Source organism: Canis lupus, chromosome 10 (genome assembly GCF_048164855.1).
Source record: "Canis lupus baileyi chromosome 10, mCanLup2.hap1, whole genome shotgun sequence".
In the NCBI taxonomy this organism is placed as follows: Eukaryota; Metazoa; Chordata; class Mammalia; order Carnivora; family Canidae; genus Canis; species Canis lupus.
The window spans coordinates 39,891,009-39,917,194 of record NC_132847.1 but is presented as its reverse complement, the minus strand read 5'-3'; the positions used below and the strand labels follow the sequence as shown (position 1 = coordinate 39,917,194).

Below are 26,186 nucleotides of genomic sequence, written 5' to 3'. Positions count from 1 at the left end.
CCACTCAGGACCCGCAGTCCATAGCACTGAGTTACAGAGAACACACCACTTTCAGCTGTCCTAGCATGCAGCCTATGGCCTGTGTCCATGTCTGTCTAGGCCTCAAGGACAGTCACTGCACAAGTGAAATAAAAGCTGCATGAGAAAGCAATGAGCATCTTGTGGATCTGGGAGCTCTGTTAATCTAATTCCAATCATTCTAAGCTTCAACGTATCACTAACACAAATATAGAAATTCCTTGAAGCCCTGGTCCTTGAAGACAAAATGATGAAGAAACAAAGGAATGGGAAAATTCAGGTGTTAAGGAAGAACACTGATTCACCACAGGAAAGTTGGCTGGGCTTTGCTCTGTGACAGATCTTTCTGTAACCACGGTAGATAACCTAAGAACTGCCTGACCTTGGGCCAGGGCATGACAAGAATAATGTTTTCAGAAGAATAAACTGTTTTTCAACTATATCCCCCAGGTAATTGGGCACAAACCAGGGCATTCTCTTTTTGGGTCTTTCATTTTTATGTTGCTTAAATATCTTTTTCCTTTTTTAAAAAATATTCCTTTTTTTCTTTATCTGTTTCTTAAGTCTTTTTCCTACTTTGTTTTCCAAGTTTAAGGAACAGAGTAACATAGCAGATTTCTAACACTAAGGTCACAGTAAAGCTCTCCATCTCAAATTGCATATGAGGCCTTCGTTCAAAGTTTCCAAAGAAGGCATCGGGCACACTTAGGCAGCAATAATTCTCATTTCAAAGCATGGGCCAAATTATTGCTTGCCTTTAAATGATTACTTCAGACTTTAGAAACACTGGTTTATAAGAAAAGGCAAAAAAAAAAAAAACTGAAAAAGATTTACTTTGGGAGTCTCCACTCTACTTCTGTTGATTGATTTGTAAGCTGGAAGGTTTGTGAACTGTAAAACTCCAATGTTTCATCACTATATCTACAACAGGGAGCTATCAGGTGGTGATATTTCCATCCTCATGGTCTTACATGCAATGGGATTGATGACTGGTTCAGATACGTCAGCTCTTGGAGCAGTGAAGAATGTGGGAGGATGTTTAGTTTAATAACTCTGTTTAGAAGGGCAACACTTAAAAGTAGCCATGATAAGAAATATGCAATGGCTTCTTCAGGACCATTACCCAGACTCGGCTTCAGGGAACAAAGTGGGTTTTTTTCATCATTGTATCCTCAGCACAATGCCCAGCACAAAATTGGCATTCAGTAAATTTGCTTAATGGAGGATTGAATAAAGAGAAATTCTAGTTATCTTAAAGGGTACTATAAAATTCTAAACCAAGGGATTCCAATATTTTCTACTCTTTTACACATGGACAGATACCACTGAAATATTTTTAAAATGTTCATCATTTTAGTGTTCTACCATCCTGACTGCCAAGTTTCACTGCTCTTGCCTAATTTTTTCTTATGGAAATCTAAGTCTTATTCCCTATAGACTTCTATGGCTCCTTAATTTATAGTTAAGGCTAGTTCCCCCCGTTTTTTTTTATTTATTTATTTATTTATTTATTTATTTATTTATTTTATTTTATTTTATTTTTGACTAATAGAAGTGTTTTATCTTCAAAACTTAAATTTGACTCAAGGTGTTTTCTTTTTTTTTTTTTTTAAAGATTTATTTATTTATGATAGACATAGAGAGAGAGAGAGGCAGAGACACAGGCAGAGGGAGATGGAGAAGCAGGCTCCATGCACTGGGAGCCCGATGTGGGATTCGATCCCTGGTCTCCAGGATCGTGCCCTGGGCCAAAGGCAGGCGCCAAACCGCTGCGCCACCCAGGGATCCCTCAAGATGTTTTCCTAATAGAACTCATCTTTTGGTTTTGAAGAGCTTCAATTCTGTGGATAATTATCATTACCTTCAAAGAATCATACAATGGGGTGCAAGGACTAGGGATCATCCAGCTGCACCTGTCATTGTTTCCTTCATGATACTCTTGCTTGGGGTGTTATCCTCCTGCCAGGAGGATAGGCTGAGTCCACACCATACTGGGCTGATTGTGAGAGTGCTGAAAATGCTAACCTTTTCCAGGCAAGAGATCATTATTACTTTCAGGGAAAATGTAACACTGTGGATCACATAGAACACACTGTTTTGTGACTCTACAGGAAAAAAGGTGCAGATGCCTATCATAAAATACAAGCTAGCCACCGTTAGCACTTCAGTTCTATTGGGTGAGCAGCCAGTCATTTCTTCCAGCACATCTGACTGTTCTGCTCTACCTGTTTAACTCCCTTCAATGGCTCTCCACTGCCTCTAAGATATAAAGTCCAAACAACTTAACCTAGCCTATTGGGATATCCTGGATCTGGCCCCTGCCTACCCTCTAATACCAGCTTCCACTGTTGCCTTTTCTTCCTGCTCATGCCTTCCTTCTGCCTGCAACATCTCTCTTCTTTCTCCTTCACCTTAGGCAACTCCTACTTATGCCTTACGATTCAGCCCAGGCATCGCCTCCTCCAGGAAGCCTTCCCTCAACCTCAGCTTCCACAGAACCGTGTGCTTGCCTCATTTACAGCAGTTATGGTTTGAAATCTTCCTCTTCCACTAACTGGTCACAGATTTTGTTTTCTCTTCATCTCTGAGGGCCAAATACAAGCAGACTGTCGTATCTGATGGTGTACTTTCATTTGTGACTGAATTGAGATATAAAACATTCTCTGCCTTTTTTTTTTTTTTTTTTTTTTTTTGTGCAGAAGGTTAACTTCATCAATGGTCTGTATAAGAACTTTCTCAGAGTCCAGGCAGAACTATGTGGTGTAAGGGGCTGTCTAACTATACGGATGTTAAGAAACCAGGGAAATTTCCCTTTCAGGACTTAACTGAAAGGATTTTCCTAAAGCTGATGTTTCTATCTTTTTAGAATGAGTCATTTGTGTTTTCATGTGACATGATGGGAAGGTAGACTTGATCCCTTGATTTTTTTTTTTTTTGCCCCAGATTCATGCAATGACTAAATAAATCTATACACGCAAAAACAATTTCTAATACCATCCAAGCTCACTTCACGGAGGTTGGGGGTTGATGTAACAGGTGATGTGCAAACATGGAAAGGGCTCTCTTCATGAAAAATGGAGATTGAAGCCCTGAGGCAAGCATATATGTGACGTTTATCCTTGTTGATGTCAAAATGCTGCTGGGAATGATTCTGATCACTGGGCCAACACATTCCTGGGGAGAGAAATAAACGAGGCTGCCATTGGGCCAATCAGGTTCAATAGTTAAGAAAAAGGTCTTGGCAGGTTCCTCTATTGTAACTTGTCCATCAATGGAAGAAAAGAGAGACGGTGTAATTATGCATCTGGATTTACCAAGGAGGATGACGATAGTAATAGCATTAACTCTCCAAAGGCGCCTGAATATGGCCCCTAAATCTGGACTCAATTTCTGTGGACGCCAGTGAGCTTTGGTGTGCTTATGCTTGAAGTGCTTAAAAGTTAGCATGGACAGAGCCAAAAGGCAGCATATGGAAACTTTGGGAACACAGCAGAAGATAAACCAATATTTGGAGAGCATGTTGAAACAGTAACCCTTAAAACAAGCTGTCAAAGGGGAAGGTGCCTGCAAAACTTTGAAAGCCCCATCAAATAAATTAAAACGTGGTTGTGTAAAAAGGCAACACCTTCTGCTCTAGCCATTTTAGGCCAATATAAAAGAAAATTAGAAATTGGAAATCATTTGCTGCTAGTACGCATGGATTTTGTTAGTGTATAATAAAATAGGCATTCTGAAGTTTGCTTTTAAAGAGGAGACTCTGTGACCTTTAAGACGTTTTTCTTAACTCTCTCGTCTCAAATAGGGATTCTCAAACTTCTTTTATAGTTCTTGCTGGTTCGAGGTACCACCCTAGGTCTGAGAAAAGAGACTGAGGTTGAGGCGAGGGGCAGAAACCAAGTCCTGTTCCTGGAATTACGGGCTTTTTTTTCCCCCTTCACTGTTTATCTATTCTGCACCACTCAGCTGTTCTCTGTTGCACAGAAATAAAAGTTTAGTTTAAAAAGTATGTTAGAACAAAGCTGCAGAAATTGCCTGGAATTTCCTTCATTTTCAGCCATCTGGCTTTCATTGCTTATTTCTTTCCCCTCCTCCACGTACGTTTACCAAATCTTTTCAACACACACTGGCCAAGCTATCAAATGCTTATAATTAATAACAGTCATGCTCTTTTTTTTTTTTTTTAAAGGTAGTGCTTTCTGGCTCTCTTTGGGCTGTTCATGTCATTGCTAGAATAAACCAGGGAGATAGTCAGTAAAACTTAATAAGACCTAGTTAAATAAGAGAGAAAAATCTAATCAAATTTAAGTCCTAAATACAAAAAATTATGTTTTATTTCAAACTAAAAGTATTGCTCACCAAGAAAGGAAAGAGAGGAAAAAGAGAATTTTTCTGAGTTCCCACTATGATCCTATCTTAGAGATGAAGAATCTGAGGATTCAAAAAGGTATATAGCCTCTTAAAGGTCATGTATGTAGCTAATCATAAAAGAGCAGTATCTGAACACAGATCGAAATTTATCTGCTGGATTTTATTTTGGTGGTCTCAAGGATGGGAGAGATTTTTTAGTAGACATTATTAAGTGAAAAATCAAGTTTCCAAGTAATATACATAATATGTTCCAATGGGAAGAAAGCCTATATATGTATATAAATAGATATTCATGTTCATATATGTATATAAATTCACATATATGTATATAAATACATGTTCATATATGTATATAAATTCACAGAAAAAGGTCTGGAAAGGTATATACTAAATCATTAATAGTGGTTTATCTCTGGGGAGCCGAAGGTTCTGGAACTATAGAGTATGGTGGTAAAAAGGGGATATGTGTCTTTCTTCCTTGATTACTTCTGCTGCATTTGACTTTTAAAGAATGAGAATATTCATGTATAATAACTTGCATAATTATAATACTCAGAAAGCTTCCGTATTGGGAAAAGCTTCTGTATTGGGAAAAGCTTCCATATTGGGAAAAGGAGGCCAACCTGATTTTAGTTCCTTTTTGGACATTTCTCCCTTAAACCAGTCTAACTCACCCATGAAGGTGAGCAGGGTGGAGGGGCTTCTCAACACCAATAACTCAGATGGTGGTAAAGGTAACAAAAATAATTTTCCTTCCTTGTAATTATAACCTCTTTGCTATTAACATTGATGCAATATTCTCATCGTCAGCTCACAAGTAAAAATGGTCCTAATTTCTTCTTACCAATTTTAGGCAAGATTGTTAAGGGGGATGTACTACTTTCCGTCTCTCCCAACAATCAAACTACTCCTTGGGTAATGCTAACAATTCACTCAGCCTCCATTATGTCCATTCTTTCCTCTATTAAAGTTTGCTCTCTTACTCTTATCTTGGGGATACTCTGCTATACATGGCTCCTAACATAAAGGATTCCTTATCCTAAGTCTATTTATATATTGAATTGGTATTTAAAGCTTTAAAGTTACAGAAGGGACTCTAATAATAGCCCTTTCAGCATCGTCTTGTGGGTGGAAGAGAGGGGATAGGTGGATGGACAGTAGAGATACACAGCACTGGTGTCTTCCCAGCTATCATTAATACTCGGATCTAAATATTACTCCTTATACATTTGGCCCTGTCTGTTATGCCCATGTATTCAATAAACACTAAGCACCTGCTGTGTGTCAGACATAATGCCAACTGCTAGTTTCATAAGAGAGGAAGATTTGGACACAGAGTTGATAGTGAGGACTTTAAAATATAGTCCTCTTTAATAGACAACTACTATTTTTTTTAAAGTGCCCTCAAAATGCTGGCAGTCCATGCTCATGCCCACTCATGTGCGTGCACGTGCGCATGCACACACACACGTATTGGAACTATAAGAAAACCTCCAGCTTGAGAATACCCTTCTTGCTGTGGATAGCTGGGTGTGAGACTGTATTCATCTAAACCTGGAGAAAGTTGGGCACGTGCTTCTGATACCGGCTCTGCTAGCCACACAGACTAAGTCAGGAGAAGGTAAATTTAATCTCAGAAAGACAGCCCAGATGGGACATGCCCTCCAGGTCTATGGCATTCTCTGATCTAATAACTCTGACCACACATAGAGGAAAAGTGGTTCCCTAACCTGCATAGCACTGACAACTGCCTGGGAAAGCTACTTATCTTAACCAGCAGCCACCTCTCAGTGACATAAACCCGGTGAACAAGACTAGAAACATCATTTCTGCATGTCCCAGAGAAAAATGCTACCGTGTTTTGAACACATGGACATCAGTGCAGGCCAAGAGTCCATCAGAGGATACTCTAAAATGTGCAGGGATCACTGATCTGTGCACAAGAAGAATTAAAGATTTAAATGAAACTGAACAGAAGGTGCTCGGGAAAACAACACGCTATTATGTTCCTACCAGACCCATTTTCTCTTCCATGTACGTCTATACCTCTTTTCCGAATGAGAGATTGTTTTCCCCCGACAACATTTTGAAATATCTCATGGGAGATGCATCTCCGTTCATTTCTCCCTTTTTAAGATGAAAATTTGACTTCGGCCCTTTAACACAAGATGAAGAGTGTGAGTCATCTCAGGCCACTGTCTGTTGGCCCTCTCTGTCGTTTTCATTAGCCTCAGTCTTTAAACACTCAACTATGGCTGGTTGGCCCCAAAGCCCCTGGCTATGCCCTGTAAGAGAGGTCTTGCCTGTCAGTCTGACAATTGGCTGGTAGAAGATCAAAGTACTAAGTTTATCTGGAGCAAATGCAATAAAGTTAAGCCTAACAAGAGTCCTTGTCTGGGAGTCAATATAAAGGTCACAGAGCAAATTAAGCTCATCTAATTTAACCGTGCTCCGTACTTTGAGGATGGGAAGTAACACCTTGTGTCCTATCCCTTCTGCTGCCCGGGGAGGATCGTGTTTAGTGGCTGCAAATCCCACAAGATCTTCAGCTGGGCCCGGGTGCTGACTCCTCAGCCCATCACAGCATTTGGATGTCATTACAGCCCTGGAATGTGGTTAGACACTTAGGCTTGTTTTTAAAGTGACGGTAAATAAGTGGAACAGAAATGACATCAATTACCAGCCCACAGCAGTAGCTGTCCAGTGCGTCTGCCTATAGACTAACAAAGAGTCACGGGATATTTGAGCAGGATGTAGTGACCTCAGATATAGCCTGTTCGTTTTGTAGATGTGGAAACAAAAAGGGCAGACATTTTCCCAATGCCACACAGCTCGTGGGTGACAAAGCTAAGATGAGAACCTCTGGACTTCCTAGCCAAGGCCCTTACAGGCTGTCCATGCCAAAACTACTCTGCTTTTTCCAATTTGGAAAGAATGTAGTCAAATAGAAAGGGTTAATATCCCTTGCCTGTGCAGTTAGGTTTGCCCAACTGGAGAACTGTGAGGTTAGGTTGGAGATGTGTGACTAGGTCGAACAGGGAGAGGAAAGAGGTCTTTCAGGATTTAATGCACTGAATCTAGCTCTTTCTGGGTCTAGCCCTTGAATCTATTTTATTGACTGCTCTTCTTATGGGTGGGGTGCTGCTCCAAGCAATGGCTGACTGCTTTTCTGGTTGCTGTGGAGAAGATGGCACCAGTGGCCCTCCTCACTTTTGTGTTGGAAAAGGGATTGCCAGGTCCCCCATTTAGATCACTATATGAGACATCACTGTGACCAGAAGAAGTGTCACTATAAGCTTGTGCCCTGATATGACCTATAGTCTGGACCCTTTAAGTTCCAAAGGAAGGCATTTTGCTGAGAAATAAGTCAAGCTGTATCCGCAAATTATCGTCGATCCCTGAAGGCAACACAGTGCTTCTTCCATGTTACTTTGTAGGAAGAGAAGAAATATTGTTCTGAAAAAGCATTCCTCTTTATAGCTAGGATATGACCTTATCTTAGAACATTCTTCATCCCATCAGCAGACCTGAAAATCTGGCTTTGGTTCTTTAAACATCTCTCTTTGAAACCAGAATCATTGATAAAATGGTTTAGCTTCCACAGAGATTTGATCCAAAGAAGTATCTGCAGGCAAGTCTCTCAAGACACCATAAAATTGTGTGGACTAAACCAGTGATTGGATTGATTAAGACTCAAGGTTGGGTAAAAATGAGACCCAGGCAGGACCGAACAATGAAATGCTTCAATTGATTTTATGCATGTGGAATGACACACATATACTCCAGAGCATGCTATAATGAATCTGCATGCTGTGTGCATACAGATTTCACAGTGGATCAATTATACCACCCAGTCACTTCAGTTTCTTATACTCTGTAATCCATTACTATGGTGTGAGGGTTTGGGACCCAGGCTAAAAATGGCAGAGATCCTGAAGTCTGTGGTTGCTTCAAGTTCCCTTCAGGAGACAACTGCAGTGCAGCACGAGCACATTCCCGTCATGCCATGGGGCTCATTCCAGTGCATAGAGTCTTCTGGACTCTGAGCATGACCACTGGGCTGGAATTCCAAAGTCCTGGTTTCAATTAAATTTAAGTGGATTTGACTAAAAGTTTTAACTGATGCTAATTGGTTTTCAAAACACTGGGTTTTGAACAATAAGCATTCTGGTCTTGCCCACGGACAGATGCACCCTACTCTGAACATGCTCCTGGGTAGCAGGGCAGGCACTGTGCCCCTTACCTGGCGGGGCAGGGATCCAAACTGCAGGATTTGAGGAGCCGTGGGGGCCGGCGGCTGGTCACACACAGGTTCTCATCAGCAGGCTCCCGTGTCTGTTTGTTCAGGCAGCTCACCACAGCCTCCTGGACACCTGCGTACAAATCACACTGTCAGGCCAGAGTGGGCGTGTGTGCAGTGATGAAGTGTAGACAAGGCAGCTGGTGGGAGGCCTCTGTGAATGGTAGGACTCTGGCTGCATGTCAGAGATTGCAGCTTAAAGCCCAGGGCTGCCCATCTTGTCAAGCATCGCTCCATCAGAGAGTAAGGACTCATGAGCTTGTGCCTCTATAAACATGTCTCTTGAGGAGGGCAACCTCCTTAATGGGAAAGCTTGCACCAGTACTGATGAAAAGCTTCAAAAAATGCCACCAAAGTTATAGAGCTGCCAAAGTTGAAATGTGATAATTTAATGCAGGAGAGCAGAGTGACAAGAAAAAATGTCCCTAAGACCTTCACATGTAATATTTTAATCAACTGGCTATTGCTGTATTTGGAAGGGAGGCCAAGAGCTGTGTTTTAATATCTAATATTCTGTAAACTGCTGTTCTCCTGGGGCCTCACACTGGGGACTCCAATCTTTGCTGGTTTCCTTTTGATTCTAGTTCATTTCTTTAGTGACCTGGACAGCTTTGGAAGTTGGAACAGAGAAAGAGAACAAGGTGCACAATGACTAAACCCATGAAATGCAATCTTTTCTACATCTATGGGAAACAATGTTCCCAATGACACTGGCATGTCTCTGACTCGGAGCTAAGAAAACAGGAGTTTGAGCAGTGATTGGCATAGAGTTACTGGCTAGTCTTTCAAGATGGTGTGCAGGACCCCTTATGGAAATCTTCATGGAGCAAGGGAACATTTAGCTTGGTACAGTAATGACCAGAAATTTCATTCTGGTGCCCACAGTCAAAATGAGAGTTGAAATCTATGAGTTGTACATCATGAGCCAGGTGTCAATGCTAAGAGCATGACATGCACCATGTAATTCTCTCCACAACTCCATGAGGTAAGGACTATTTTTATACCATTTTGCAGATAAGGAAACTGAGGCTTAGAAAGCTGGGAAGACTTGCTAAGGTTATGTAGTTGATCAATGGTAGGCAGTTCCTAGACATTTATCTGGGATAATTTCAGCAGAGTCAGTGTAAGGAAGAGGCAAGATAAAAAAAAAAAAAAAAAAAAAAAGAAGAGGCAAGACAACATGTTCTTAATATTCTGCTTTCAGTCATACATAGCTGTGTATATAAAGATATGTGAAACTAAATATATCTATCTGCAGTTAAAAATTTGTATATGGTTTTGGCAAAGTATGTCACAACTCACATAGTTTTATATATAAATTTACATTTTCTTGTTCTTATTTCTGTCTTGCTTTATCAATTAGTACCTAATACAGTACCATTGCCTCACACTCACTAGCCTTGCTGCTTCACACTTCCCATCTTCTCCACGTTTCTTCAAGGAATTATGACTCCAGTCAATGGTCTAATGCTTCCTAAGGTGATAGGAGACTGACTGAGGTCATTCAGCAAGACCACCATTTAAAAAGTGACATTTTAGAACCAGAATCTGAATCACCTTTATTTCTTCCCAGAAGTCCGATGAATCAAACATTTTAAAAAATCAGTCACAGTATTTACCTTGAGGCCATGAGGTAAATTTTCTTTTTTCCAATCTTTGTATGAGCTTTGAAATGTAATTTAAATCTATCCTGGCCAGTTCAGGGTGGAGCATTTGCGATTTATACTAGACATTTAGGCTGTCCCATCATATTCTGTAATGCTGGTGACAGGGTGTTGCTCTCTTGGTTGCAGCTGGGATGAGCCATTTGAAATTTATGGTATGATGATATAGCAAAACATTTCACAAGAAATTGTTGAAATCATCACTGATACTTCCCTCTGGAATAGTCTGGCATTATTAAGGTAATGACGACAAGGTGCTGGATGAAGCTAACTCTTCCATACAAAACCTAGAGCTGTGGTTATATTAGAAATTAGGTTTTTAGTTCATTTGCCTACCTGGTAATATTCAAGAGATTGTAAATGTTGCTCTAAAATAAAGTATATATATATATATATATTTTTTTTTTTTCCAGCTACGGAACATTTTATGAAACTGAGTCAATGATGTCAGCAGGGAGTGATCATAGGCCTTGTCACCTGTCCTACTTGAAAATGCTTCAGGTGTGGGGATGTGTAGGGGATGTACTCTGTTTCTAGTTTGTGACTTCCTAGTTTGTAGAACTTAGGTTCTTCTAAGACTGCAAAGGACAAGTGTTGCAAGGGCTTGCATTTCTGAAAGGATATCAGTATAGTCCTCTCTTAGATATGTGGAATACCAATTTATATTACCCCAAGCCAATAAATCCTCGCCTAAGATAAAAATCACCTTCGAGGTGGGTAAGTACCAAGATTAATGAGCATTCCAGAGTCACTAAATCTGAATCTAACATTATAAAACAAAATACTAGGCCTCTGACACCATGTTAAATGGCCATTGCCATAGGGGCCAGTTGCCTAGGCATTCTTAGGAGGGGCCTGGGGTGCTGAGGGAAAGTAAGGACAGAGCTCTGTCATAATTAAGGAGTATCTGGGACCAGCCCTGTGGTCAACACACAATACATTTTTGTGGCATGATGAACAAAATGCCTTAAGGGCAGGGCATTCTAAGCATCGTGCTGTTTAGGCCAGAGGAGGTAGTAGAGGCATGCCTGGGGTAAGGAACATGGAGGGAGGGAGCTGCCCTGTAATGGGAGTGTGGGAAGTTGCAGGAGGGAGGGCATGTGAAGACCTCACCTGTGAGGTCACAGCATACTTGGCCCAGCGGTGTGGGGCCAGGATGTGAGAAGTTAGCTCATCAAGTGCGTGCTATTTCCAAACAGGCTAGTATATGCACTTAGAGGACATTTTAAACCAACACGGAACACATGTTTAAGTACAGTACTTCACAATTTTGCGTTTTCCTTTCTTGACAGAAGCAAAGGCAGGGGAGCGGCAGGTACAAGACTTCACCTTTCATTCTTGCTGAAATAAATTTCAAGTTTTCCTTCAGCTCTATTTTAATGTTGATTTTACCATCTAGGAGTTCAACATAGTAAAGCTGTTCAGGTTCAAAGCCACTCTCCTCGACCACACCTATTAGCTGCTCACATACGGGGAAATTAAAATATAACAAGGAGATGATAGTGGGATTCAGGGCACATATCTGAGCAGGTTAGGCTCAATCTTCCAGAAAAAGGGATTTTCAGTGTTTATATCTGCCAGAATAGCATAATTGTTACATGATATTTGATGACAGCTTGGGGAAACACAGCCACCAACTATAGCCTAAATTACTAACTAGTTCCTTCTGGTTGCTACCTCTGCTAGGTGAAAGGTTACTTCTGTGTCTATCCAGTTTCTGCTCTTGAGATAGAGAAGACAATGAAATTAGCTTGACCAGGCTTACAATCCAAAATTGATTTAAAGTCTATCTGTTAATCCTGCATGTTTTTGGTTGGTTTCAGCAAGAATGATTAAAAATATATATAACCTTGTAGGTTGTATTTTGGTGAAAGATCAAAGTTGGTAATACAATGTTACTGCCAAACACTGACTTCAAAATATACATGTCCCATACAGTGAAATGATTTTTTTAGTGCATATGGGCATCATATGGACCATATAACCCAAGCATATTTTCACCACTTTGGAATTTTCAACTCTAACATTTTAGGTGTAAATATATTACCTTGGCACAGTTACATAAGTGTAGGTAAGTGTGCACAGTTGTCGACAGTTAAAGCCATAAGACATTTCAGTAACTTTACCCTGCCTTGGATATAAAGGATGTACAATTTATGTTGTACAAAGATGCTCAGTTCCTACAGGCAGAGATCAATTGTATATCAAATGTCCAAATCTTATTTCCAAATTAGTTATCTTCTGAAAACATTTGAAATGAAAAACATTCCACATGCTCTCTACGCTTTGAGTTTTATACCTCTGGTTGATCAGCAGAGTGTTTAGAATCTCAAAGATAAAGGTATCTGGTTATTTATTATTCCACGACTGTGTCTAGTTTTTCCATCTGCTCATAGAGTTCCAGGCTTGACTTGTAACTGAGAACCATAACTGAGAGACCACAAGTCAATTTTTTTTCCAAAGCACATTCATTTCAGACTAGAGATAATGATCATTCCATTCAGGTGATTGTGGAATTTGGGGATAAACACACACCATCTGAACTCTTGAGTTCCTCATTATATTGGAAAGAAGCCACTGTGGCAATCGGCTGTGGTCCTCCTACCTAACTTCTCAGCTCCTGCCCTGGCTCAGAGATCATCAAAGCTTATTTAACAGTCTCCCTTCGTAAGCATGGAAGAAAAGATGTCCTCAGTGGGCCTGGAGAACCCCTCAAGAACAGAGATTAGCTGAGTTCCAGGAAACTCTTCCAGAATCAGATGGAAAGATTTAGGTTTTAAAAATAACAGGGCCCTCCATTAAAACACTTAAGAATTTCATGGTTTGAAACTGGAAGACTTAGAAACAAACAAGAACCTCAAGGTCAAAACTATTACATGCTTGCTAAAAGATCTGATGGAGAAAAGGGATTCTTTGCTAGTATGTGCTTGTTTCACTATTCATCCCTTTTCAAGTGCTTGTGAACATTTGGGGCACATGTACTTGCACATTCTCTGTAATGACCAAAGACGCCTTTTTAAAAGTTTCCAAAATGTCATGGTTCAAAAAACAGTTTTGGAAAGTAATTTTAATATACTTTTTAAAAAATAACAGTTGAGAAACTTTGCTGGCAATGCAGAACCTTAATGTAGCAAAAGGGGTTACTGATAATCAGTGAGAGGGGTCTGGCAGGAAATTAGCCAGCATTTCCCCACCTATCAAAACCTCTCTTGGGAGTGGATGTGGGAGGCAGTGGCATTATGAACCTGATGTATTTTTTTAGAGTGTAAGAAGGATCATAATCTTAAAGAATTTATTGTTGACTTAGATGCCTTCCTCTTCCCGTATGACCCCTTTATAACACCTGAAATAAAGAATCACTGAGTCTATTGTGATCACCGTGGAATATCCCTAAAGAACCAGGATAATGTACATGGACACATTTATCATTAGTTAAATGATATTCGTGAGGGGAAAGCCTCAGGAATTCTCTAAGTGCTTAAAGAAGTGTCATGCGCTGGAAAGACTCTAGACAGGCGAACAGATCAATAGCAGGCCTAATCGCAGCTGCCCCTCACTAGCTGTGTGATTTCAAGTCACTCAGCTTCTTTAGATCTTCGTTTTCTCATCTGTGAAATGGCAGTGGGGTCAGACTTTAAAGTCCTGTCCGGTTCCAGGTGACCACAGTATTAAGTGCCCTTTGTGGACCCTTTTTTGCTTTGTAAAGGGATATTGCTTTGGGAAATCAGCTGAGTAAATCAGGGGGACTCTAACCTATTCTGGGGAAGAGCAGAATGTTTTGTCATCTTGGGCCTTGGTCCATACCACATGCACTGAAGCAAGGAGATAAATAAAACTGAATGTCGAGAGCACTGCCAGGTCAGTGTCAACTGGGTTCTCAGTCAGATGCACCAGGATACATTGCAAAACATCAGAATGACAAGTGAAAGTAAAAGCATGAGTTGTGTTGGCCACTCACAGCTGACAGCCTGAGCGCCACGCGAGCCCAAAGGGAAATACATCTGGGTTTCATTCCGTGTGCTTTACATTTAGAAGGGCTTCCTCCCCTCCGCCCCCTGCTTATCATTCCTGGGCTAGAGGCAGTCACGTGACACAGTCTCCTGCAGGGAGAGGTTATAGGAAAAGGACAAGAAGATGGAGGGGATCTGGGCCAGAGCCCCCTTCTTACCTCCTCCACACGACTCGGAGCACTTGGTGAAGCCCTCATATTCCCAGTCATACAGCTCGTCGAAGTCCTGTAGGCCACCGAAGAGGCCATCTGTCTCTTCTGGGGTCAACTCAGGAACTTCCCCATGGCATGGTCCTGCGTAACAGGCACGCTGGGAGGCTGGCTTGGGCCCTTCACATTCGTCAACAGGCAGGTCAGCCACGGACTGGGAGAAAGGCAGGAGCACTTGACACCTCACCATTCGCACCTGGGTCCCCACACCACAGGTAACCGTACAGGCCGACCAGGCTTCTGGGATGAACCTGCAGTCAGCAAGCAAGCAAGAGGACAGGATGAGAAGCCCCAGGCAGGAGACCGTGGGGGCTGTGGGGGGCTGCATCCCACCTGTCCCTGTCGCCACTGCCCAGCGCTGTCCTGGGATGTGCTCAGGGCTCTGACACCCTGTCCCGCGATGGGTGCTTCTGTTTAGTTCATGAGCTCGTTTGCCATAGTTTCTGGATTGGTTTTTTTGGGTCATATGAACTCCCAGCTGTAAGACATTCCAGCCACAGACCACCTGCTCTCTCCCTGCTTTGCACCCACAGTGGTAGCTCTTCAAAGCAGGAAATCGGTGGTTTCTTCTCTCTCTCTCTCTTCTCTCTCTCTCTCTCTCTCTCTAAATCCCAGCACTTGTGCCTTCCACAAGATGCTGGCTATTCTTACAGCAGACTAATACTGATCCTAAAAACTATCACAAAATAAGCCCTTGGAGATATTTAAGGAAGGTTTTTTAAAAAAAAATTTTTTTTTGGTCTGGATCTCATATTCTGTAACTTTCTTTTGCTTTTCTGTTCAATGTGCTTCCCAAGATTTATTTATATATAGAAAGAGGTTCTTTTTTTGTAAGTTTCCAAGAATGGAGCAGAGTCTTGTTCCTCACACATTCTTTGAATTAGTCTGGACTACAATACTTTTTATATCGTAGAGAAAAGCTGTGCTACAAATTTAAATCCACAGACGTGTCACAGTAAACAAGAAATTCTGCATTCAATTCAAGTTTGTTCAACAGCTTCCTCTCCCCCAACCCCTCAGAGGAGCCACACTAGTGAGAATTTGATTTTCTTCTGAGTTTTCTCTATAATACAGGGCAATATCCAAATTCCAAAAAAAGACTTTCTCTCTCACTAATCTACAATGGCTTTGACTGCAATGACCTTGAGAGAGACCTAGGGAGAAAAGCCCAAGAGGAAACCACTAAGATTTTCAAAAAGTTAGTATAATAATCTGGAAAAAGAACTTTGGAATAAAACGTTTTTATTTTTCCATGATCCTACTGCTTTCTCACAGAGACTCGTGCTGAGGAGGCATGCAAACCTGGTCTCCTAACCTTGACTTTGGCAGAAAACGAAAGAACTGATAAGATTATGGCATTAAATCTTAGCAAGTGCAAATGGTTCATATCTAGTTTAGGGAAATAGAAATTCTAGCAGGAAACCCTATCCAAGTTTTCAAATTGGAAGGATCATAACAAAGATGTTGCCTGAGCCTGGGCTGTGCATGGAGCTGGCCAAGAGAGCCAGACTCCTCCAACCCCCAACAGCTCACGGTGTCGAAGGCCTGGAAGAGCCATCCCCTAGGAGAGAATGAAGGTCACATACAACCTTGTCAGGAAGGTGGATGAGGGAGGAAGAGCCATCCAGAATTATTCCCAAGACATTCTCATTACAATGTTACCTCCCTCTCTTGTTTTTGAATTCTTGATCTATCTTCTGGCACCCAGAGAACTTGGGGGGAAAAAAGTATCCTAAAAAACTAAAAAGTCTCCCTCTCTTTAAATAATGCCACCTGTAGGAGCTTTTTATAAATATAAAAGCCAACTCTGCCATCAAAATAATTTTAACCCTCTTATTACACATTCACATATACCTGTCTGTCTGGCTCCTGGAAGAAGAACAGTGAAAAATACACAAACACTGAATGCTACAATCCAGGTGTAGACATAAAGGAAAATGCATATTAAACTATTTTGTGTGTAAGAAAAACCCAAAAGCAAAGGAAAAGTCAGCCAACCTTGATGATAGTGTGTGAATAATGTTTCTTATTTAGTAATGTAGGAATGAATTTTATTTTCAAATAAAAAAGTGACAAGATCTCAAGAAGTACTGCACCCTATTAGCTTTACCTACGCTGGGAAAGTTTCTGTCACCCCCTAATAGCTATCTTCAGAGACCATTATGAGTCAACGAGGATCACCTAGCTTTTTCTGTAAAAGGCCAGATAGAAAATATTTTTGATTTTGTGGGTCATTTCTGGGTCTTTGTTGCTGCAACGACTCTTGCCAACGTGCTGTGAATGCAGTCATAGGCAATATGTATGGAAATGGGTGTGGTTGTGTTCCAATAAAACTTTATTTATTAAAAAAAAGGAGGGAGGAGGCATGCAAACCTAGTCTTGGAACCTGGTTTTTGTTTGTTTGTTTGTTTGTTTGTTTGTTTGTTTGTTTTAATAAAAAAACCTGGAGGGAGGTTGGTAGGAGAAAGGTATGAATTCGGCCTGTGGACTGTAGTTTCCCAAGTCCTGCTCTAGGACCTTTAGTGGAGATACCAAGCACACTAAGATTCATAAATGATCTTTAAACTTAAGTCTTGGTTTCTCTCTTTTCCACATATATAAGTTTCTAAGAATGAAAAGCAGTTAAATTGATTTATGTTTTATCTTCCAAAGTGAGTTCAAATGAAATTTAGAATCTAAATGATCTACAAACCAAACCCTCTGCTCTCCTTGCCTATCATGTCAATCACTTTGCATTTGGTCTCATTCCAGGATCAGGAAGATAATATACCAAAAGCACACAAAGTAGAAAGGGCACATTTCTGGAGCCTCATGAACCCATTGCAATGCTTGAACCTTATTTTGAAGCAGCATCTAAATGAAAATAAACGTGTGCGTGTGTGGGGCATACACACATGCATTTGTCTGTTTTTTATTATCTGGACCTTTAGGGTTAATAGCAAAAACAATAAACATCTATTTTATGTCTCCCAAGTGAGAGTCTTATCAAATGTCAAATAGCCTTTCTGGCTTATCTTTCAACCCACTATCCTTAGGTCTTCATCAAGTTCACACCAATTAAAAATGATTTGGCTTTTAAGCAGTGCTGTCTTTTGGCAGGCATCTTAATTTCTCTAGTGCATACACTGTATGATATAATAAATTCCCTCTTGTTGAAGGCAGGAGATCATATTTCAAAAGAAAAATATCTAATAGAGCAAATGGCCAAGTGAATAATAACTGTGTTTCATGCAAAACTTTCCCCCACATCCCTAGATCTCCCAACATTGTGTTTACTATCTTGAGCTTACTGGCCACAAGTGGGAAGAAGCAAGGTCGGTTAGAGGGCAGGCGACTGAGCCAGGAGGTCTCAGTGGAAGGTTTAGGAGACTTGGTTTGATTAGTACTTGCCGAGCTGGAATCCTTAAAGTAGGACCTTTAAGATGGAGTCAGTAGGTTTTTTTTTTTTTAAACAAAGTCATTTTGATGTACAAGTGTTTCATGAAAAAAGCTCTTGTTCTTGAAGTTTAATTTGGGTACTTTTAAATTTCTTTTTGTTAGCAGCACTGTTGTGGGGTGAATGCAGAATCGCTGGATACGTGAGCTCTTGCTGAGATAGGCTCTAACTTCAGAGAAGATCGATAGCATTTCTGCATTCAGTTTTCCCATCTCCAGGAAATTAAAAAAGAAACCTGGCAAATAGATGATTTATGCTTCTGTATGGTCTTCAATTTGCAAGCTTAATCGTTCATGTTTCATTAACAAAAGGCTTACCCTTTAATTGGAGTTATTATCATAGTCCCTTTTATGAAACAGAAAACAGTGATAATCAAATTCACTTGTAAAATCCCAATGTGGTTTAGTTTATATGTGGTTATTATGAAGTCAGAGCATGGACCAAAATAATAAAAACTATCACTTTATTAATGTAGTGCTAAACAGAAACCATCCACTCTTGGTTAATTAATCTCGTGTCACTGCAGATCATAGCCAGCGTTCAGCTCCAGTTTTATGCACATGTGGTCTTTTGACTAAGTTGTTTTTTGTTTTCTTTTAAGTAGGCTCCACACCCAACATAGGGCTTGAACTCACAACCCCAAGATGAAGAGTTGTGTGCTGTACCAAGTAAGCCAGCCAACCACCCCTAGGATTTTTAACTTTATCTTTTCTCTTCTTAGTTTCCTCTCCTCTCTCATATACATGTTTGTTTGTTTAAAAAAATCATTGGGATTCTTCAAAATAAGAATAGCTTTATAGGAGTGTCATCGTAATGCTTCTACCAGCCTCACCTCATTCTCTAGTTTCAAAATGCAAACTAAAACTTGCAGGAAATCACATGAGAAATACTTAATTTTGGTTTTGTTTTCGATCTTACTAAATTTTAGTGAGATGTCTGATAGGCTTTGTGGATTTCTTTGCCGTCTTTCTTTTGGTGTATGCTTGCACATGAGAGTGGTGATACAATTTCAGGGTGAGGAGAGAAGGTGGAATGAACTGAATAGTATAGGCAAAAATCATAAAAGGTGTAACAGTGACCCAAGAGGCTAGTGGGCACCCTGTCCAGTGCATCCTTCCTAGTTATTGCAGTCTCTCATTGACTGGGAGCTATTTTACCACTCTACAAATGACAGAAAATGGATAATGCAAATGATTCTTGCCCACAGAAATGCAGATTAATTGTGGCTAATGGAATGCAATTGAGTGCTGTCCTGTGGACAGACCTATTTTACATCTACTTGTAGATCCATTCCTGCATCTTATTTGCCTAAATATGTATGGTTCTTCGAAATCTCCTTTGAATTGGTCATAACATTTTCCTGATACCCTCATTAATTAATGAGGTAGATGAAATCTTGGACAGAGGTTCAATTTATATATGCACGAGAATCATGGTTTTTCCCTTTCTGAAATTGTATCATTTAACTAGTGGCCACAGAAGGATCTGGAAAATAGTATATTAGAAAAATAAAATACAGTATAAATAATTCTACCCTAAATTAACCGGAGAGTCTTTTACATAAATATATCATTTGGGAGCAAAAAAAGTCACCATACTTTATTGATAAAGATGTTGTTATTCTACATTGCCTCATCTATTTTGAATGCAATCTTCTTTTCTTTATCCTTTTTCTTTAGTTTTGAAAAGTTGGTTCTCCTCCTGGTTCTGAGCAATCCTTGAGACATTAATGGAGTAAGATCTTTAGGAGAAGGTGCAGTTTCCTAAATCAAAGCTTGGCATTTTGACATCTGAACTGAAGAGGTATTTAGAAATGAGAGCGAAAGAAATTGCTGTTGGGTGGGACAAAAACTTGGAAAGTAGAACAGGAGACACCTTCTTTCATCCTTCTCAATTTTATATGAGATCAAAAGACCTCATGTAAACTTCTTTAGTATTTAGTGTCTCTCAAAAAAGTAAAAGATTTTTTTCAAAACCCTCCCAAATAAGTAAACAAACAAAAACCTTTGGAACACTACAAAGGGAAGGTGACTCTTTAATGAATCACTTTAGGGATTTTAGAATTAACTGTAAAGCCCATGACACCAAGACAACTTTCAAAATGATTCTTTAAAAATATAGCTAGGGCAATAAAGTTTTGGGAGAACACTTATCCAAAATAGGCCTCTCCATTCACTTAGAACCACACCTAAATCATTCCAAATAAATAACAATCTAACTTATTGTGAAAGATCTTTAGTCAAGGATACTTGACCTAAATATGGAATTATGAAAATATTTCTCAACTGCTGTTGTTAGCTTACAACTCTCTGGAGCTGCAAGCAATTCATCCTCGTTATGCAACTCATATTAAAGTCTTCAAGCACAATTTTTCAAAGATTTCCAGGACATCGATCCACAAAACATTGATAGCACTGCTTTTTTTCATAGGTTCCTCAAATCCTTAAGTATTATATATGGGTTTTGAGAGTCTTATGTCACTGTAGGGTGATTCATTTGTAAAACCAAGCATAGACGAATTCCAGAAATTAAAATAACAAAACACAATGAGGATTTTGAATCAACCACTAATACATCTATTTGAGAAACAAATTCAGTCACCATCCCATCAGATGTCACTGACCAATAACAAATAAATAAATATGGAGGAAGGACCCAATTTCAAAGAGACTAAGGCAGTGCTGGGAGAACTATATTTAGTGGCCTTTTCCAAGAAGCAAACTTCATTTTCTCATGAGAATGATGCCCTTTTGGGTTCTTTGAGAGGCAGCTGGCCTTTGCAAAAATGCCTCCTTGACTTTCTTGCAGAAACGCACAGTGCTAGAAGTGGGAAAAGAAAGCCTGGCTGCATTAAAGGGCACATTCTCCTTTCAAAGGGACTTTATACTAGAAGGAAATGCTGCGGGGTATCAGAGTTCTCTCAGAGTTCCAATGAGTCAGAGACTAAGGGGCTCTGTCAAAGCTGACAGCCTCATACTTGAGGACTCTGTTAAACTCATCTTGCAGTTCTGACCTATCTTTCTCAACATGGTTCCTGACAAAGTATGACAAAAAGTCTTACTAAAGGAGGTATCTTGTTAACCATCAGGAGTTTGTTCTTCAATAGTAAGAGAAGAGCCAGCAGAAAGACAGGTAATAATCACTTTCTGAAGATCCTGGTCCTAGAGTATCTGCTCTTCCCAACAAATGAGCCCTCAACTATCTTGCTTCCAGTGGCATCCAACACAGCTGACCATGTCATTTTTTCTTGAATTACTTTATCCTCTTGACTTACATGATGACAAACTCTTGGCTTTCTTTTCTTTTCTGGTCAATTCCTTCTCAGTTTCCTTTTCTAGACCTTTCTTCTCTCCTTGAATTCTAAATGTCACAGTGCCTTGGAACTCTGTTGGAGCTGTCTTCTGATGTTTTCAGTGATTCTTGCTTTCACGCACCACCAATGTGTGGGCAACTTCGAAGTATTTCATCTCTAGTCTGGACTTTTTTTTCTGAGCTTTATACCCAAACTCTCTCTCTCTCTCTCTCTTTTTTTTTTTGGTAAGTTTTGTGCTAGGGAGCCATTATTCTTTCAAAGGAGCAAACACTAATTCAACAAAACTAATTATTTATCAAAAACGTATCTAGTGCTTCTTATGTGCCAGGCACTACTCTAAGTATTTTATAAATAAAAGCTGTTAAGTCCTAATGACAGCTAGATTAAGAACTATTATAATCTCCATTTCATAATTACTATATGAATGAGGATATTGAAGTTATTCACACAGCTGGTAGGTTTCATGCTCTTAGCCGTTGCACATTGCTCTCTCTCCTGATTGACATTTTTACTTTGGTATTTCAAAGACATCTCCAACCAAATGACCAAAATGGAACTCTTGATCTCCCTCCTTAGTATCTTATTCCTCTTCCAGTCTTCTCCATCACAGCAAATGACTCTACTGGCCATCCAACTGCTTAAGTACACATTTAGGAGTTATGCTTGACCCCTCGTTTTTCCTTACTTCTCACTACCCAATGGTTCCCCAATTCTTACAATTCTCCCTTAAAAATGTATCTGAAATTCATTTACTTTTCTCCATCTCCATTGCCACCACCTTGATATAACAACAACAACAGCCAATGTTTACCAATGTACTTTAAGCCTTTCTATACATTAACTCATTATAACATTGCTAGGAGATGGATACTGTCAGAAATGTTGTGAAATGGGCAAAAGAGAACCTTTCAATGGAATGCTGACATTGCCTAGCAGACTTACAGGGTGGGAGGTTGTCTAATTCTATGAGGTATGAGTCTTTGTTTGTCTTTGGCTAGACAGAAGTTTCCTTGTAGAGGGCTGTGATGACACGAATGTTTCCAGTCCATAGTGATGGAAATTTTTTTTTTTTTCCTGTCAATGCAAAGGATTTTTGTCTGGTAGAAAATACACACTTTTTTTTTTTTTTTAATACACACTTTTTAAAATCCAATTCTCATTTGAATAAGTTTTAACATCTTACTGGTTCCCTTAATAATTTAGGAGTTAAATAAAAATGTTGACATGCACTCATATGGATCATGATTTTGCCTTTTTGAAAATTATATTTTAACAATACTATTTTCATCCCAATTTCTAGATGGCAAAATTAGGGCACAGAGATTTCTAATACCATATTGCTAAATAAAGGGCAGAATCAGGATTCAAAACCATGACAGGTGACTCCAGAATCCAAGCTCTTCACCATGTCATCATACTGGCTATAGGGTGGCCATATAAGCCAAGATTACTGAAGCTACTGCCTCTCTGCTGGATTACCCCAATAACCATTGGTCTGTTTCCTTTCTCTGTTAGACTTTACCAAGCCATTCTTCACGCTGTAGCTAGGGGGATCTTAAAATGTAAAGTTTTTAACTGTTTCTCAGTACATCCAGAAGTAAAGCCAAACTACTTACAAAGGCTACATTATGTACTTTTCCAGCCAGCTTCATTTCCTGTTCTTCTCCCCCTGGTCACTAGCCTCCAGCCATACTAGTCTATATTCTCTTATTTAAACGTGTGTCATTCTTTCCTGACTCAAGATTTTGGCAGGTGGGTCACTTCCTGGGTGATCTTCCTTGTTTCTCTCAGGTTGGAGTAACTCCCACTCATCCACCAGGCCTCAGTTGACAAGCTCCTTCTCAGAGAAGACTTCCTGACTCCCAGACCTGCTGGGGTTCCTCTTAGACTCTCTTAGAGCACCTCTTCATTTACTCATAGCAGTATCAGTTTCTGAAAATCAAATGTGAGTCTTTAGGTAATAACTATCTTCCTTACTATGCCAAACCTCTGTGAAGGCAGAACTTCATATAGTACATAATCAACAAATATACAATTTTAAATGAGTAAATGAGTAGATACATAGAATGGTGAGAGTTGACATTATGAGTGAGTTGCTTCTGGGTTTGTTCTTGGGTCCAAAGGCTGAAAACAAGCTAAAAAGGCAAGAGTCTTAAAACTCAAAGCAATTAAATCTTACGTCTCCGTTCTAGATATTAGCATGAGCACACAAAAACTTTTTCCTGTTGTGGAAGTTTCTTTTGGTCTTTTAAAAAAAAGTTACTGCGCCCAAATTTAGTAGTTTCTTATAGCTGTACTTAGGCAGTATGTGCTGGTCTTATTTCATCTTGATGGGATATTAGGTTATCATGTAGCTTGAGGCAAGTTTAAATCTTGTGTCTATCACACTTTAATCTCAATAAAAAGGCTGTTTTATAGAAGACTGTTTGGGGGCATCTCTGAGCCAGAGGCTGCCTTCAGTGATTTACACATAATTCTGATCTTATGTTGCCTTATCATACAAGCAGCTACCCCAGGGAAGGCTCTGAGATATTTTGGAGTTGTTCCTATGTCAGGGGAACCCAAAGAAAGCTCCCATTTTTTGTCTCCTCTTTAAAACTCAATATGCACGGAGTTTTAGGAAAAAAAGAAAAGATAGGCCACTAACTGTATGTAGCAGATACAAATGGAGCCAAATTACTCTCTTCACAAATAAAAAATCAGGCTATGACATTTGTTTCAGACCATCTTTCTCTCCTATTGCTTTTCTGACCTATATACACAGAACATAATTTAAAAGTTGGGTCTTCCTTGAGGCAAGTCTGATTATTTAAAAAGTCATGTCCCAGGGACTAACCTACCATTATTGCTTACAATGCTATTAATGCATTTGTAATTCTCAACTTAATACCAGAATGGAGCTTTTAATCCATATCATTTTCCCCGATTTTGATAAAAATCTAAAATATCATAAACTCAGAATACTTTCCGTGAACCATTTTTTTTCTTCATGTGGAGTGAAATTGGTTTATTTTGCAATTTTGTAAAGGTTTCTTTCCTTTAATTCAACAAGTTTGGCAAGGCTTTCCAATGAAAAGTTCAGTTCATTAAAAATGACCTTAATGGACTTAACATATATTGGTGGTGACAGGGTCCATACTTTATTTTGGCACACACGGATCCCATTAATTTGTCTTTGTCACTCTCTGGGGCTCAGCTGAGCAATAGTTCAGATTTAGCTTTCTGAAAGTAGCTACAGAATGAGCAATAAGTGGAGATGTTGGGAGGGGCTGATAAATTGAGAACTTCTTGGTTTGCAATAAAGGCTTTTCTAATGACTACATAAAAATGGCTCTGTCTGCTCTGTTGAATTTGTTATTGATTTTTCTGTCTTGGTGCACGTTGGGAACAGTCTATGGGGATCGACTGTGTTTAACCTAGAGTTGAGAGAGGATGCTTTTCTACCCAAGCATTTTCTAAACTTTCCTTATTAATTTTTGCAATTCTCTGTAGGTTCCCTTTTTATTCAAATAAAGGTAACTAAGCTTTGTCCTTTAGAATAAATTCTTGGCTACATTCAAAGTGTGATGCTTACAAGTGACTCTGCAAAAAGCCTCAGGAGTACAGAAGAGAGGCAAAATGGTGGTGCTAGCTGGGGAACCACTGGCTGAATTTCAGGTTAAATGGTACTTTTCTCTCACATACCAGTAGATACAACTTCTGCCTCAATTTCTCCATTTGTAAAGAAGTGATTATTACACATTTTTATTAGCTACAGGTTCCCTGGGAAGATGCGTGATGCTGGGAAAAGCCCAATCATAACCCCAGTTAACATGTATGCAGCTTCCTGCATACCAGCTACTTTATATATACTAACTTAATCATTGTAATAACTCTATGATGTAGATGCTGTTATCATGCTCATTTCACAAATGAGGATATTGCAGCCAAAAGGTTAAGTGACTTGCCCAGGGTCTCCTGTTACTAGTGCTGGATCCAAGATGAACACCTGGCCAGTCTGTCACTGGAGCCCACAATCCACCACTGCTGGTGCATGTTGCTGCTCTGCATGGAGGGCTGATCAACAATTAAACTACTTTTTTACTTTGATCCCAGCAGGGCTTTGTCCTTGTTTGAGCACACAAATATACAGACTTACCCCTCACCAACTCACATAGTTGACAGCATGGTGTATTGAAAAAAATTTAAATGTTAGGAAATTACCTATGGTTTCTGCACCCTGTTCTCAACGTATAGGTAAGAATCGCTGAGGTACATATGGTGATACAAATATATGATCATTGGCCATATAAAAATATCCAGTAATCCTTCCTCATGAACTGGTTTTTTAGTGAAAGATTCAGATAAGTTCTATCACAATCTGCCAAAGATCCATTCATGTCAACATCCTCCAAATCCTTTCCATGTATATTGCATTCTTCTCTCATTTATGTTCATATTTGTGAATTACCGTGTCCTAGCTTAACCATTGTAGTATTTTAACTCAGAGGAATATACAGTAAGGGAGAGAATTTGGGAATTCAATAAATAATTCCCCTATACTTCTTTTTAAACCAGTAACACTATCACACTGTGCATACTCAGACATCAAATTACATTCTTTAAAATCAAATTGCATTAAAAAAATACAGCTAGCTCATTTGTTCAATCTGTGGATAACTGACCTATATTCAGCATTTTGGACACAATCCTACCATTCCTGTGATAATGAACTTAAGGTTTCTTGAGGGCAAGGACTACCAGGTTTACTTTATCAGTAACTGGCACAAAGTAGGTGACTTATGAGTAAATTTAGCTTCTTTCATTAGGGGGTTTGAACAATTTAGCAGGTCTACTGACTCTCTACAGTCATCTAAAGTACATAAACA

General features: G+C 39.6%; 1 protein-coding gene across 4 annotated transcripts in view; it reads right to left on the bottom strand.

Moving 5' to 3' along the window:
* The window catches only part of ADAMTSL1 (ADAMTS like 1), an 872,407-nt gene that overhangs the window by 173,424 nt on the left and 672,797 nt on the right, over positions 1–26,186 (bottom strand). For all 4 annotated transcript variants that reach the window (XM_072841474.1, XM_072841475.1, XM_072841477.1 and 1 more), the window contains 2 exons: positions 14,519–14,820; positions 8,630–8,759 (listed from right to left, as the gene is read on the bottom strand). In XM_072841474.1, the coding sequence (XP_072697575.1) occupies positions 8,630–8,759; positions 14,519–14,820 (432 nt within the window). The remainder of the gene's footprint in view (positions 1–8,629; positions 8,760–14,518; positions 14,821–26,186) is intronic.